The sequence below is a fragment of the Melopsittacus undulatus genome, chromosome 8 (genome assembly GCF_012275295.1).
Source record: "Melopsittacus undulatus isolate bMelUnd1 chromosome 8, bMelUnd1.mat.Z, whole genome shotgun sequence".
In the NCBI taxonomy this organism is placed as follows: domain Eukaryota; kingdom Metazoa; phylum Chordata; class Aves; order Psittaciformes; family Psittaculidae; genus Melopsittacus; species Melopsittacus undulatus.
The window spans coordinates 47,609,846-47,626,365 of record NC_047534.1 but is presented as its reverse complement, the minus strand read 5'-3'; the positions used below and the strand labels follow the sequence as shown (position 1 = coordinate 47,626,365).

Here is a 16,520-nt window from a genome sequence, read left to right as displayed (position 1 = left end):
ACATTAATAGCTGCTGCATAAGTGCTGCTACTGCTGGTACTCTACTGCTTCTGCACATTAGAAATTGGCAGACTGACTCACCTGTTTGAATGGAAAAAATACTTGACCAAGAAACAGACACCAGATGTGGGGAAAGGAGCAAGTAAGTTCATTTATCAGAGCCCCTCTTCCTACACCAGAATACAACTTTGATTCTTCCACTGTCAGTCTTTGATTTCCTTTCCCTATCATGATGTCCTCACAAGGGAACCATTACAAGCTGCACACATTAATGACACAGAAGGTCAAAAAGTCAGCACCCACTTTCCCAAACATACATACAAGTGAAATGAAAGAACCCCACATGCCCAAATCAAAGAGCATGTTTAGCCCAAACAGAATCCTAGCATCCTTATAAGCAGGTTTCCTCTCTAGAGCAAGAATAAATATTTCACAATGAAGAGATAAACCAAATTAAAAGAAGGTATTCTGAAGGGCAGAAATAAACTGCTACAATCAATTGGACCAGAAACACCCTCAAAGTACATAACAAAAGGCTATCAATAACTTTGCTCCTCGGGATTAAACCCAGTTGTTGGTGTGACACAAACTATCAACCAACATATGAGTCAGCACAGATAGAAAGGTTTACCCTAATACTGCCACATGCATTTTTTTTTCTGCCAACTGCTGCTAAGTCTCCAGCATAGAATTTGCAATTCAGTAAGCAGGAATACGGCACCATGATGAGGTAAGATTTGTGAGGAAGTGTGAATCAAAATATTACTTTAAATTTACAGGAAAATAAGAAGTATGCGGTATTCCATTTTAGTAAAATTGAACTCTATTAAGTATGCCAAATAAAGAAATACTAATTTTTTGGCACTGCAACCTAATTAATAGAAAGTCTATGAAGATTCTAGGCTGTGCAGGAGCTCAAATCATGAAAGTCAAGAGAAACTTCTTGTACAGAGAAGCTGCTAAAGCTTATAAAGAAGTAGGACTGCAGAGTGAAGCAGCTACTACACTTAAGTGTTTGCACTCTTAAAACCACAACAGTAATGCAAGATGCACTGACAGAGGACATACAAAGACTCACCCAAATCCAAGTACATATAATCCCCCTGACAGGAATGATAAGCTGCGTTATCACCACAAATGGACATGAGTGAAACAAACCCAGAATGGGACCCTACACAGTAAGAGTCTGCTCTCTAGCTTATTTCTGGATCCACTTAAGCTGGAGTCTGCTTGCCTTACCTTTAATTTACAACAAATACAAAAGATTAATGCAGAAGTCAATTATTCTCTCTCAGGTACAGCCCTGCAATCACAATCCAGTCGATCTCACAGAATACAAGAACAAGCAAATGAAAAGAAACCGAAGAGCCCAAACCTAAGAATTTTGACAAGAATTAACAGTCCTGTAAAAAGCAGAAGAGTATAAATGTAACAAGAAAATTAAGATCCTTATTTCTTTTCAGGAAATGCTTTTGTACATATGCAAATATTCAGAACTAAACTTTTCTCCATTTTTAACAGCCTGACATGTTTCTATCACAGTCAAAACCTGCGCCTTACCTACAAAAAAAAACCAACACAACCCAACCCAAACTCAAAGAAACAAACAAACAAACAAAAAAAACCCCAACCCAACAAACAAAACCCCAAAGCAACAAACCATCAAAACCCCTTCACAATCCCACCAGACTTTAAAAAGCAGAACAGATACAGGCACATATATATTGCATTTTTAAAACCAACATTTCTGTTTAAATGACTAATGACATATGGAAAACTGCACAGGCAATTTTTTCTGAAGATTATCAGACTAGAGAACTCTGGGATTTTACAGCTTGCTTTCTTCTCACAAAAGTTAAAGTACTCTCCCTAAAAATCATTTTTCCACATGAGATTACAGAGATTCCTGAAGAGATGGACAGAGAGAATTTACACTAAGCTTTATGGTGGTGTCTACAGAGTAAGATATAGCAGCGGTATAATTTTTTATTTGAAACAGAGATATATTTAAATGTGAGTAAAGAGTAAAAATAATAAAATAAAAAAAAATAAATCAATGGTCAGAGAGCAAATAGCTATTTTTTTTTTGAGCAAAATAATATATTGTCCCTTGCAAGTTACAAGATGACCACACAGACTCATCTGTAAAGTTAAATTAGTTCAAGACAAAGTAATGCATCACAATTTAAGCAAACAAATGCATTTCACTTACCAAAAAAGCAGCAAATTCTGTACCACAAACTACATTCTCACCAGACTGCTGACAAAGCAGAAGCCGTGTAGTGGCTTAAGGCTACCTTCTCTCCAGTCTGTCAAGTGTCTAGATACATTCAAAGTAATGTGAGCAGTCAACTGCTTGCACACAGTTCTTGAGACCCTCCCTTTTGTGGTTTGCAACTGTAATTTTTGGAAAATTACATGCTCAGTTACATTCTCATTATTTTAGTCTAAAAACTGTTTTGCTCACTGCTATAAATCAGGCAAGTGCCAGTGACTGCTTCAAGGAATTCAAAACAGAGAACTTTAGATGCGGTACTTGCATACCAAATGAAGACTTAACATTCAGAGCCTAACATTTATCTTCTGATAACTTTATGAGAACATGACAATCTAGCTAATGTTACTGGCAAAAACCTTTTTAAGCTATGATAAACTTGCTCTGGTTAAGTTTAGAATAGTAACTGGGGTTTTGTTATAGCCCATCTCAGGACTGTTAGAGCACCTTATTCTCAGAAGACCACAACTGAACAGACAGGGTGAAGTGCAAGGATGGTAGGCAGTCAATTACAATACAGGAATTAGAAACACAAATGAAATTCCAACAAAACTGTAAATAATTAATTTTGAAGAATTTTTTGTGTGTGAAGACAGATTTTGGGCTCACTAATCCCAATGAAGCTACAGCTGCTCCATTTCATGGCATTCAGCTTCCTTCCTGCAAAAGGATATAAATATAACCCAGGAAAACAAGTCTTGAAATTTCACCTCACTTTCTACACCTAGGGAAGAATAGCCACACACAGTTCTCTTACTACCCTTTATTTACCTTGCACCTCCCTCTCACTACAAAGCTAGACTACCTTTCATTTAGTTTGCACCTCCCTCTCACTACAACACTAGGCTTTCTCAGTCACCTTTTGGTTCTTCATTCTGTTGGAAACTGAGATAGTCTGACTCCCAGTTAGTTAAGGGAACATCTGTCCAGAAAACAAAGGGAAAATATTGTAGACAGAAGTTGAAGGACTGCATGCTCACGAAGTGGGCAGTCTGTTAGCTAAAGCAGAAGCTGCAGCTGGTCTCTGGACTATGCCCAGAATGTATACAGCTGCAGCCTGTACCTGTGATACAAACACATCTGCAAAGAGAAAAGGAGTAAGAGTAGCACCAGATAAGCTTCAAACTAAGGATACTACAAGGTCATGTTGCAAGTTATCACAGAAATCCTAATGATCCAAGCAATTTGATGTGTTTCCAGATTTTTCAAGAAGGATAAGAGGGACAGAACATCCTACTGAGTTTTCCAACTTAAGTATCACGGCACAGCAACAGAGCACAGATGCAGAGAAACACGGCATACCCAATTCCAGACCTCCTGTGGAATCCACAGGTATCACAGCTGTGCTATCAGCTTTGCAGATGCAGACGTAACTACCACAAACTCAACCAGAATATCATTTGTTGAGCATGCTTTTTTTGAAAGACACCACAGAGTAACAATGAAAAAGACTAGAAGTACTTACCAGCTGTGCCCAGTAAACTGCCCATCTCCTTTTGCAAAAAGAGATGCTAATCTTAAAACAGGGCCAACTTCTAACTAAGTTCACTTTACAGTTCCAGAAATATGCAGTGGTACTTACTACTTTTTTCCTAAAAGGCTGCAGAAGGCGCACAATGGAACAGCTGTTGTGTTCCGCTCCAGTGATGGCTATATTTCAATGGTGGGTTTTAAGTGGCATCCTTACCTAACTCATATGGGTATAGTGAAGATTGTTTAAGAAACCATACAATGATGAGATATCCTAAGTCTCCTACAAACTCTAGTAGTCATATTGGGTAGAATGCTACAAGACACAGAACTCTTCAAACGCTACAGTTACAAACTGTCTTTGTCCTGCTGTTACACAATGATGTACTATTATTTGCATTTGAACTTTCTTGCATATACTTCAGGCCAGGAATCCTAGTATCTTAACTATTTCTATAGTCATGTAATTCTACAGCACTTTAAAAAACCCCACAAGTAATAGTGAAAACTGACCACATACAATATACACTAATTCCTTATCATTCTCCCTCTAAATTACAGTAGAAAGTTGGATTTAGCAGTATTGCAAAGTTCCTTCAGACAGTTTGTTTGAAGTTTCATTGCAGCTTAAAGACTTAGGGAATAACAAATCTATATTTAAACAAGTGTGCCTGAAGCCTTCTAAGTGTCAGACAACTCAGCAAAACAAAGCAAGTACATAAACAGCTATGAGCACCTACACTTTTTTTGGTAACAATTTCCACTAAGAAAGTGATGAACTTCAAGCCAAAAAACAAAGCATACTCCTTCTATGTAGCAATTTTTCAGTTAAAACAGATTTTTTCTAGCAATACTAGGATGTAGAGAATGCCTTGGATTAACACCTTCTTAGCTATAATCACAAATAATTGCCAACTCTTATACTAATGAGCAAGGCAAAATGGAAAGTAATTTAGACAATTCATTCAGGGTAATAGCTTTGTGAGGTAGTATTACTGCCACGAGATTCATTCTCAATTTCCTTGAGTACAATAACAGAGCAGCAGCAAGTTTTTCACTTCAGGGAGCTTTTCTATCCTATGTAAGTATAAACAAAGAAATCCATTATCTATTGATAAAAACAAAGTGAGTTAAATAAAGTTTCATATGTTTCAATTTCTCATAACAGCCATCAGCTTCTTGGATCACAAGTGAAAATAAAACACTTCACTTACTGAAATCAATGAGAAACCTTCCAAATCCTTGCCTTTGGTATTGGGGCATGATCATTATGCAGGAGACATTGTACTTCTGCTGGCAAAGCTTTTCCTGGGGGAAGGAGAAACAGATCAAGTATGTCAAAGCACTGCTGAAGTGGGCAATTGCCTGCACCTGCCACTGTCCTTGTAAAATATCCAATAAGGTGAACAGATGCACAGGGTCAGTACCAAAGTCAAATAATGCAAAGTTAATGTTTAATTATAAGAAGGAAGGATCAAACATACCCTTCAGAATATTTTTAATTAGTTAACTACTCAGCATCTTAAAAATTAAATACATTGTTTAAACAGCATAATGAAGTTTATGTGTTGTAAAGGAGGAGGATGGGAAGAAAACTGAAATATTTTTACGCTTCACTGACGATCCTGTAAGGGATATAGAAGTGCAAAATAGTATCCATACACATGGTGAAGTTGTATTTTCACAGCAACTGCTACAGTGCCTACTGGTTTCCAACTTTTTGTCTCTCCGAATTAATATGGGGACAGGGTGAAGGGGAGAAACCTTATGTGTGTAAAACTAACACCTGAAGTATACTGACTTTCAGAGCTGAAGGCTGCTCTCATGGATCCAAATCAACGAAGAATGATGAGAAGCCAGAGCTCTTTCAGACAGAATGAAGTCATGCAACATACAGGCGATGGAGGCAAATACTACACTGATTGTTTAAGACAACAGAAGGAAGAATCTAAACTAGGAAGCTGTTCTAACAACAGTAAGGTTAAAGGATCTTTCAGATTTGCTGATGAAGAGGAAGAGCCTCAAAGTTTTGTTACCTTTGAAAGATTACACACCCATCCCAGAAAATGTCAGCTCCCAAATAAATCAACAAAACAAAGACAGCGTAACTTATAACTAGCAGGAAGTTGTGGCAACAACGTGCATAGTTTAAGACACCACCTATCACTTCAGCCTTCACACGTAAGATGACACCAGACCAGTGATGGCACCAAAAGGATCACATGCCACTATGTTAACTTCCAAACATTTCTCCAGCTGTGACAGCAGATACCGAAGCTGTGTTTTCACAAGATTTCTTAGTTTCTACAGTATGGCAAGTTATTTTTTTCTGTAGGGGCTTTCTTTAAGACTGCTGCTAAGTCTACAAATACACTGCCACTATGCAATAATGGAAGAAAAGCCAGAGCATTCAGTGCATAATTTGAGATGAGGCGAGTTTGGGTTTCTCCCCTGCCCCTAAGTTTTGGTAGCTAAAACATTCATGATCATCAAATGTGACAAACGGAGTAGTCAAAAGCAACAGGGGTGAAGTGGACAAAGAAAATGCATCTTTGCTGAAAGAGCAATTCACCTTAACACCTGCGGCATCTTAAATAAATCTAGAAAATACTTGCCTATATCAGAGTTTACATGTTTGTATTCCACAAGAACTTCTGACTGACATAAAAGACAATGCAAATTGTGCCTAAGCATCTCATAGTTACTTTAATCCCAGCAAGGTCTGTATCTCAGAAGGAACTGGTCAGACCCCCAAGGGATCACTGTATAATAATCAGGTACTTCAATGAGATTTTTAAAATTCTTCAAAATAGTATCTTCATACAACCCACTTCTTTAAGGAAGAAAATTACAGAGCTGCTAGAAGCTGGTGATACTAGGGTGAAGAAGTACTGAATTTGTAGGTAACTGTATCAATTCAACACGTTTCTTGTGAACAAATAATGGGTAGTAATGGAAGCTTTTCCTGTTGCAGGTATAACTACTTAACATTATTTTTTATCATCTGTCAAGACAGTTCACATAAGCATTGGTTTTGTCCATAACAGCTATCTATTGCTTTAAAATTCAACCAGAACCAATAGACACATCAACTCTAAAGAAGAAATCCAACATAAAGCTAGGCAATGCATTCTTATACTCAGCACAATGACTAACTGCATTAGACCAGACTGTACATGATATGAACATAGCTGTCCAATTTATGTCTAAGTAGGCAGCTAGAACTGCTAGCAGTAAAACCATGACAACACATCTTTTCAAATACCTAGTCCTTTTAGATTTTAGACTTGGAACAGTGTTGCAAAAATGGCAGAGGGAGAAAAAAGATAGCATTTTAAACAAACCACAACACATGCTGGGAATAAACAAAACCAAACAAAAAAAAGCCCAAATCACAAATCTCCCCCAGTGCTTGTGGCTGACTGCACATACAATTTCTCCATTTGCATCAGTCTTTGACAGAAAAAAGTATGAGTATAGTTGAGGCAATGCACATTATCTTTGAGATTTATAGAGATATCAGGCTTCTGAATATTTTTTTTCTTTGCTACTGGCACAAGTATTTAGCAGATTGGAAATGACAAATGTTTAAAACAACCATATTTTTTTTTTTTACCTTGGAGAAATATCCAACTAAATGGCAGCCTTTCTCGTCATTTTTTGTAAGGACATAGAAGAGGAATGGCTCAACATCGTAATACAAGGTTTTGTGGTCCAGAAAGAGCTTAGCTAACAAACAAAGATTCTGACAATAAATTTTGCTCACATTCCCATCAACCTGGAAAGCAAGATAGATGCAGTTATTTCCAGTGTCACCAACATATTAGGACAAACCAACTTATTAGTCAATCATAACATAAAAGGAAATGTAGACAATATGGTCTTATAGAAACAAACAAAAAAAAAACCAACAAAAAAACAAACAAAAGAAACCCCACAAAAAAACACATTAAGGTTCAGAAAAGCCCCAGCTTCTTGTTAAATAAAATTCTCCCATTAGTACTAATTATTTTGCACTTGTAAATAACCTTTGAGCATCCGTATTTATTAAGCAAAATAACATCACCTTTTTAATCATTCAAGTTAGACTTACCTCTTTCACTTTATTCATGGAATGAAAATGAATATGACTGGCAGACAACAAAAAAATACTACTTCAAACTACCTTAAACTGCAGTTTGCTGGAAGGCAGTGGCATACAACAACTAAGAAACCCTACAAAACAATGAAGTGTATTATGTTGAATCCTTGAAGTACAAGGCAAATAAATGAATTGCCAATTATGTATCAATCACAGCAACATTTTAGATAAATTAGGACAAAATTTCTATGCCAGACTAAAATGCTATTGAGAGAAGTAAGTTTTCAGGCCAAGTACTACAATTAGCCTAGGTACATTACAAGTATAAAGTCAAGCTGTGATTCAGATAGCTACAGAAAAGCCAGACACAGATGCAGATTTCCTAGATCAGTTAGTTACCTCCTGAAAGGGAAGGCTGAGTCAAAGGCAAAAGCATTTTTGAAATAATCTTCTTAATGGAAAGGTTTGCTTGCACTGAAGTTCTTCAGTAGTCACTAACTGTATTTCATTCACAGAGACAGGCAATTTGCATGCTGAGAAAGAAGCTATATTCTATTCTAATTTGGTTTTAATAAGAATCCTAGAGTTATGAATCTGAGTAAACCCCAATCTTCTGGGTATATTTAGGGATTTCAAGGTGACTTCAGTAGTACAGGTGCATTATCTGCACTAAAGAAAAAAGATGTAATGGACAGCTGCTACTCCTGAAGGCATCAGAATAAACTTGCCTACAGGACTCAAGAACCTATCAAATACGTTAAGCTCTCATACAACTCACTCCATTGTCAAGATGCTTTTTATTCCTTTTCACACTTACTAGCAAACTAAATGCAAACATGAAGCACATACAAATCAACACTGGGTAAGCCACAAGCCTGAAACCCCAAATTTTGTAAGCTCTCTTTTTTAGTAATAGCATTTTATAGAAATGTTTAAAAAAAATAAAAATGAAAAAAATAAATCTTAAATTCCACATGAACACAGCTTGCTCTGCAGTTTTAAATGAAAAAGAAAAAACAAAACCAAAACCACACACAAAACAAAAATGGACTGCAAGTTCAAATGCAAGCTTCTGTCACAAGTTTCTTGGCGACAGCATAGCAGTAAACTATGTTGAAGTCTTCCCTCAAATATGTCAGTCACCCACTGAGCAGAGGTACATGCCTTAAATGTCAAACTCATTTCTACTTCTCTCAAAAACAAGTATGAAGGAAACCACAAAGCCTTAATTCTGCCTAACAGAAAATGGGACACAGAATTCCTGAAAATATTACTGAGGAAGAACATCAATTGATGAGCAAGTTTCTATAGTTACAGAGTAACAACTGATACTAACCTCTAAAATAAAAAAAGGCCCCACTTCATTTCAGAAGTCTTAACATCCATGCTTACTGAAGCATGGGAAATAAGCAAAAGGAATAAAAACAGTAGAGAAAGAATTGAGACACTGCTTTCACATGCACGTTGTTTTCCATGTGCTTTTTGTGTCAATCCCCTATCTCCCCAACCCCTTTCTCAGAGCTGTATTTTATTTTTTAGGAAGTTTTTATTTACATTTTAGCAGTAACTAATGGAAGTAAAATAGAAAGCAGGATTTGCCTATTGTATGCTACACAGTTCTTAACATCTGCTAATAGAGAAATGCAAGCTCTTCTTTGACTGACTAAGGCAACTTTGTTTCTTGACAGGAAAAGAGTTAAGGTTGTTTACAATTTCAGTCTTCCACTGGCAGATCTATAATCTTTACAAAAACTACCGAAGTCAGGAAGGAAGCAATCCTGACACAGACAGCTATTTTGCTAATAGCACAAAAACAAACAACTGAACATTATATTAACCTCTTGTTCTAAGTTAAGTAAAGGCTTCAGGACTGCATCTACCACTGTCTGAATGGGCAATGACCAAGCACAACAGACATACATACAGTAAGAAAATACAAGTTTCAAGTAAATCTATGAGACCTGCAATTATGAAGTTATCAGTACACACATCTGAATACTGCTGTTGGAAAACCAGCCTCAAAAGAAATCCTACTAACCCCAGCAGTCTTTTCTGCTTATACACAAAAGTAACAACTCTTGATAAACAGTAACGTGGAGGTTGATGCATAGCTTTAATAACTGCAGGTATGTGACTTCAAACAGAATTCTATTGTGCATGAATCCTTAAAAACTTAAAAAGAAGTCATGTCCCAAGAGAATAATTCAGATTATAAAAGAATACATTCACAGGCTCAACACTGGACTTCTTAAATTAAAGGCAATGTGTTCTGACCAAAGTCAGACTGTATCTCTGTCATCCAACCAAGATGTTTCTGGGCAAATTTCTCAAGCATCCAAAAGAAATACAAATGCAGTAGCTGCACTTGTCTTTTTAGAACAATACACAAAAAACTACTTTCCTTGCCTTTATACATGGGAAGCAAGATTAATTTCTCTCTACACCCAAGACACTCGAACAGCCAGAAATTAATGGGTGCCAAGAAGTGCTTCTGCTGAGAAGGGAAAGGCAATTGAGTCAAAGGACTTCCACTGCAGTCCTCATCTAAGATGCATGATATACAAATATCCTCAGAGATTGGCTAATGCATGAAATACTAGTAAAGAAATCAAGAATAGTGTAAGAACATGGCAGGGAAGAACAGGGAAAATGGACTTGGTTTTGACGTGCAAGATGAATCTTCCAAGGAGTATTTCAGTATGTTACAGGTTTCACTAGCTCACTAGTTCTACTGATTTGTAATGTCTATAAGCTACAAAACTTCAGAAATGTGGGATTTGTGATATACCTACCTCAAATACTGAAAGGTCATTTCTTCTGTAGATTTCATTGGCTGGTGGATGGAACCAGCCACATTTCTCTGAGTGCCTCAGCAAAATGTTTTTACTTTTCATGTATTTAAGACAGAATTCACACAGGTAAAGCTTTGGTAATCTGTACAAAAATCAGAAAGATATTTTATATAAAAAAATCATTAAATACTGTAAATAAAAAGGCTACCACAAAGTTAAGAGTCCCTCCCCTGTTTAAATACAAGGTACCATGAGCAAATATTTCTTCCATTTAAATAAATATCACAGTAAGGTGAATGACTGAACATACATACATCAGCCATAAGAAAAGGAAGACAAGATTCAATCACAATGAACTTCGTATTATGAACTGCAATCAGCTGTTTTGTGGTCCAGCCTCTGGTTGATCCCAGGTACTTTCCCATTTCCACATTTAACCTAAGCTTTTGCTGTGTTTTCCATCACAGCAGGCACACTGGAATAATACCTCGAATTTCACCCTCCTCCTCCCAGTGAAGGCAAACGAGGCACACAGCAGAATACAGGCAATCTTCTTCCCTTTAATTTCCCTTATCTTTTATGTGGGGAAGGCTAGGAGATGATTTTTCTTGCCACTGTCTTCCAAACACTTGGGTAGCATAGCAAGCTGTACTAGGATTGCAACCCCCTTACCCCCACCTAAACTACCACTTCACTTGAACACAGAAGCCCATCCAAAAAGTTGGGAAGCATTTTGCTTGTATTCAACGTATCTCCCCAACACAAGCAACACAGATGATTGTAATCCTCCAGGAAGGATTTAGTTCAGACTACTCAAACTGCAGTACCCTGCGGAAGACAATGCTGGCAGGTGTTCTACATACCAGAAACTGATCTGTTCAGTGAATTTTTATGGCTTGTTACCTTAATTTTTAAATTACTGAAGCAGTGGAAGACTGCTGCAGAAATTAATTAGCCTACAAAGTTTTAGAGCAGAGGACAATCTTCATCTGCTCAGAACCTACTGGCACAACCTGGGATCACAGTGGGATCATAGCCATTGTTACACTACTCCCATATTCTAAGAAAGTTTATCAGCAACATAAAAAGTAGTTTGAACTGTTTCTTCCATGATGTAATTCACTGCAAAGAACCACAGTACCTCCCCCACTGCCCCGTACTAATAATAACTATCATTATGTCTCTGTCAGATTAATTTACTTGATGGAGCAGGTAACTCTTTTTCACGTTATAAAGTGAATGAGAGATAATATCAACACTATAAAAGCAGTAGTATCAAAAGAAAATAGAAATGCTCTATACACTTTTTTTTGGCCCTTGAATTTTATTATTGCCACTTCATAAAGTGTCTCTGATTCCCACCACACAAAGATGGTAATACCTAGGAATGAGAGGGGTGAAGAGAGAAGGCAGTTTACAGTAACAATATGCAAAGGCATTTTGGAACAGACCACATAGCTTGGTTGCTTGCTAGTAGTAAAGCTTGATAATCGCATAAGTTCTGAAAATCTCCCATGTGTGCCACAGATCCAGTGGATTCATAGAACACTTGCTTTCAGCACATGCAAAAAATCAGCAAAAAATCTGCTGAGCACACACACTAGTCCATGCTCTCTGCCTGACTCCAAGGTGTTCCCTGGCAAAGAAGGCTACAAACAAGATGCTCTTGCCACAACTTGCTCACTTTAGCTTTATTTATCTTACATGTTCATACTTCTCCCTAATCCCTAGAAAAAAATCTTAACGAATTCCAGATGACAAACAATTTCTCTAAATGGCCAGAAATTAGACATGTTTGGTTGCAAAAAAAATACAACAAACCAAACCCAACAAAAAAAACCAAACCAAAACAAAACCATCTCCCCACAAAAAACACCAAAACAATACAACAAAATGCCCCAAGCAGACCGAACAAATAAAACAAATCCTTCCCAAAAACCCAAACACATATGCCAATATACACTGCAAGACTGTACTGATGCAGGACTAGGAAAACCAGTCTTTTAATGTATCTTTAGAACTAGTTATAAAAGACAAATCCTTGTTCACACTTGTAATTAGAAAAGTGTATTTACTTTTCATAGTTGCACACTATAAGCAGTTCCAAAAGAGTAAGAAAATAAATTGCAATTATCGCATTAGTAAAAACTCCAGCAATGTACGGCAATCTTGACAACTTGGTACCTTGCATATTCCTGTGGATAAGGTGAAGAGTACCAGGTCTGGATCTCATATTTTCCGAACTCAATCACTGAAGGGTATCGCCCACCTGTTTCGCCAGTGTTTTTACACCCAATTTTCTGTCAGGTGTAAGACAAGAAAAACATTAGTCATAGAACAAGTAAAAGGAAAGTTAGCTTTATATCAATTTCACCCAGTGAAGATGTTTGAAACCTGAAGTATTCAAATCAGTTGCTTAAGTTCTTCCACCCTGGACAGAGGTCAAAGTTCGCAAACAGCCAAATATAAACAGTCAAAATGTCTTTCAAGGTGCAATAAAACTAAACATGACGTTAAGAGAGCAGTGCTTACAAGTGCATACAAAAAGATGGTGCATGACCTAGCCACAAAAGAGGCACAACTGCTTCAGTTTTTCTCACCTGCACCATCTAGTGCTAGGACTTCTCTACAGTTCTGGTTCAAACTCAAAGCTGTCCTTTTGTCCAAACAATGGATCACGGAATCCTTGAGGTTGGAAAAGACCTTTTAAGATCATGAAGTCCAACCTTTACCCCAGGACTGCAAAGTGAGGGAGAAGGCATCAGCAGAACCCTTCTAGAGTCCTTGGAATTTACCTCTAACAGCAGTATGTTAATGCACGCTAATCTCAGCTATCATACTGAAGTTGAGCTGATCAGAAGACAATCACTAGACTGGAAAGGGCTGGAGAAATATAAAAAAAAGGAAGAAGGCGGGAGGGAAAAGCAATTTCACCATTAATTCTACAAGTTTTACTACTTAACACTTTGGTCTGAGTTTGCTGGTTAAAACACTCTGAATTAAGACTATAAAAAGGTCACTTCATTGACCCATAGCAGATAATGTCAGTTCTTGTACACTAAACCTGAAAAAACATTGACTTCCATTACTGAAAACAGTGCAAGACATACTCATTTATGATGCAGTTTAAAAAAAAAAAAGCAGCCATTGAAATATTACATGCACCTCCTCTCTAACCTAGGTACTCAAACACACTGCTCATTTCATAGACAGAGAAAAACCAAAACAAACAAAAAAAACTCCAAATCAAAACTCAGTCTCCACCAGCTGGTATGAACAGTTTCAATCAGATTCAGTTCAAATATTTGCACTGGAAAAAAAAAGCCTATCTTATTTAAGTTCAAAGTGCATTAAATCATTTGGTAAAATGAACTTATAAATTCACTAAACCCAGTTTCCTACCAAACAGTATTTGCTGGGACAGACATAGCTTCTCACAGTGGCTGTTTTATCCGCAGAGGAAAATCAGCAGGAACACTCTTACCGATCAACATCCTCTCAGTGCTGACCAGGATGTCAGCTACGCTTAATCTCCATGCTTAATCAGTGGTAGCCCTGTGTCCAAAATGCTTAAGTTTATCTTTCGAAATCTATCCTAAGTGTCACTTACCATCTGACCTATTCCAGTGTGATGCTTTGTCTCCTATCCAAGAGAATGTAACTGTATATACAGTGTATCCCAAATTAAATTCACAGCAAGCATGACATACTAATCCAGAAGAAATACATTAAAAATCAAGATAAATAAGACATATGAAGGTGAACTACATTTTTATTTGCAGAAATAAATGTGTTTCATACTACATGATTCTTACCTCCAGGGACAGTTCTCGAGCCTGCTTAAATACTTCCAAATCCTCCTGTGTAACAGTGTCCTTGCTTCCCACCAGAAACACATCCGTATTTTCTTGTTTGATGCTTAGTTTGATTTCTGTATCTGTTTTTAAAACCAGCAAAAAGTTTATTCACAGACATGAAGGTTACACATGCCTTATCAAAGTGATACTCCTAAAAAGAATTGTAGCAACTATAGCTGTTGTGACTCCCCACTTATAACTGAATTTGGGATTACTAAGTAACAGAAATGAAACCTTCCCCCCTTCTTGTTTTGCAGTTAGCTGTTGCCTGAGCTATTTTTGGTAGTTGGTTGTCTGTATAAGCCTTTACAGTACAGTTCTACTAAATTAGTTTTGAACCTCATAAAATGGAGTACATTCTATCACTAGAACTGTGACACCTAATAGATGTCAGTATACTCTATCAGGTAGAAATAAGAGAAAAAAGGTCCTTTAAATTTGGAAACCAATGCTATGCTAAGTCTACATTAAAATAGCTTATTTTTTCTTAAATAAAAGTAATTTTAAAAAAAGGTAGTTCACAGCATTATAGATCAAGTGTTGTGGAGACTGTAGTAGGATGGAATTGTTCATGAAAAAGCAATGGAGCAGAGGGAAATGAATTGAAATGCCCACCATTATAAGCACTGACAAAACACAATCATGATGACAGCACTACTGCCAAAGAAAAGGCAGGGGAAGAACATGTAAGTAGCATGAAAAGTGGCCACTCATGCGGTACTACACAGCCATAAGCAACATTATGAAGGCACTTGGGGCTCCTAGTGTCACTACAGATGCAAAAAATAATAAGAAGGTGGTGTGGTATTAGTCAGAGAAAAAAAAATGTTCTGGAGATTTAGTCAGCATTAGATAAAGGTCAAAGTTTTGTTGCTTTTGTATGAAAGTGAAATAAGAACAAGAGAAATAGCTAAGACCTATGTGACAATATAAGAATTTTGGTTTTGGACGGGACGCAGGTTTGGTTGGCGCTTTGACCTTTGCTTACCATCATCCTGATCAGGTTTAATCCTTCCGTCTGCCAAGCTCCCCTTCCCTGGTGAGGGGGTCCCCATCTGAGGGGTCACTTTATACTTTAATCTGCCTAGAATCCTGTGTTTTTTAAGGAAAGTTGTTCTCTTGAGGTGAGCAATTGCTTTAAAAGTGTGCCCTCTAGACACAGCCCATCTAGAGGTACAGGCACGAGAAACAAACCTACTCCTAACCTTTTTCCTTCCATAGAAATGGCTATTAGATTTTGGTGTGGAAGACAGCTCTGGTTTATGATGCAAATGCTTGGGTGGTGCATAGCTTGGGTGTCCCTTTTTTCGAGACTGTGCCTGAGTGGCATAGATATGAGAGAGTCCATCAAAGAGTCCCTTTAGCTGACTGTTATTAGGAAGGCTATTAAAGGAAGGTATGCTTGACTGACTGGAAGAACTTTGGGGAGAGTTAGAAGAAGTGGAAGTGCTGGATTTTTGCGAACTGGGGCTCTGACCAGAGATGGGGGTTGGGGGTAGAAGTGAAGAAGGTGGAGGTTTTAGCTTTTGTGTGGTACCTGTCGCCAACACAAGAGAAGTGCATGACTGTTTCTGAGAGACCTTTTTCCTTGGACGATAGTGCTTTGAAAAGTCTATTATTTCACCTCGTGATCTGCGACCATCAGGTGATGGTGTAAAGAACTTAGTAAGGCCATCAATGAGCCCTTTGGTTTTCTTGTTAACTTTAAGTGTAGAGGCAGATATGTAGGTGGAGGTGGTGGTGATTTTGGTGGTGGCACCAGGCCGAGTGGGGTCTGTAACAGGCAATCTGCTGCTTGAATCCTTCACAGATGCAGCATGACCAGATGAAGGTGTGGTACAGACTTTAGTCTTTTGACCCCTACCAGGTGACCCCCTTCCTGTGAATGCATTCACGGATCCTTCATCACTGGTTACAGACCTATGCAAAAAGATTTGGAAAATAAAAATCAGCATTAAAAATCTGTAACTACTGCCAAAGAGTACTACAGTTTACACTAGTTACTTATGCCACTGTACTTAAAAAACTACAAAGAAATTTAAAGA

At 37.5% G+C, this 16,520-nt stretch overlaps 1 protein-coding gene across 2 annotated transcripts in view; it reads right to left on the bottom strand.

Moving 5' to 3' along the window:
- Positions 1-16,520, bottom strand: part of KAT6B (lysine acetyltransferase 6B) — a 106,987-nt gene that overhangs the window by 26,196 nt on the left and 64,271 nt on the right. The window contains exons 6-11 of one of the 2 annotated variants that reach the window (XM_031052233.2): positions 16,013-16,395; positions 14,434-14,555; positions 12,803-12,918; positions 10,619-10,760; positions 7,362-7,523; positions 4,960-5,053 (exon numbers count right to left, since the gene is read on the bottom strand). In XM_031052233.2, coding sequence (XP_030908093.2) covers positions 4,960-5,053; positions 7,362-7,523; positions 10,619-10,760; positions 12,803-12,918; positions 14,434-14,555; positions 16,013-16,395 — 1,019 coding nt within the window. The remainder of the gene's footprint in view (positions 1-4,959; positions 5,054-7,361; positions 7,524-10,618; positions 10,761-12,802; positions 12,919-14,433; positions 14,556-16,012; positions 16,396-16,520) is intronic. The other variant, XM_031052234.2, reaches the window with a different exon arrangement.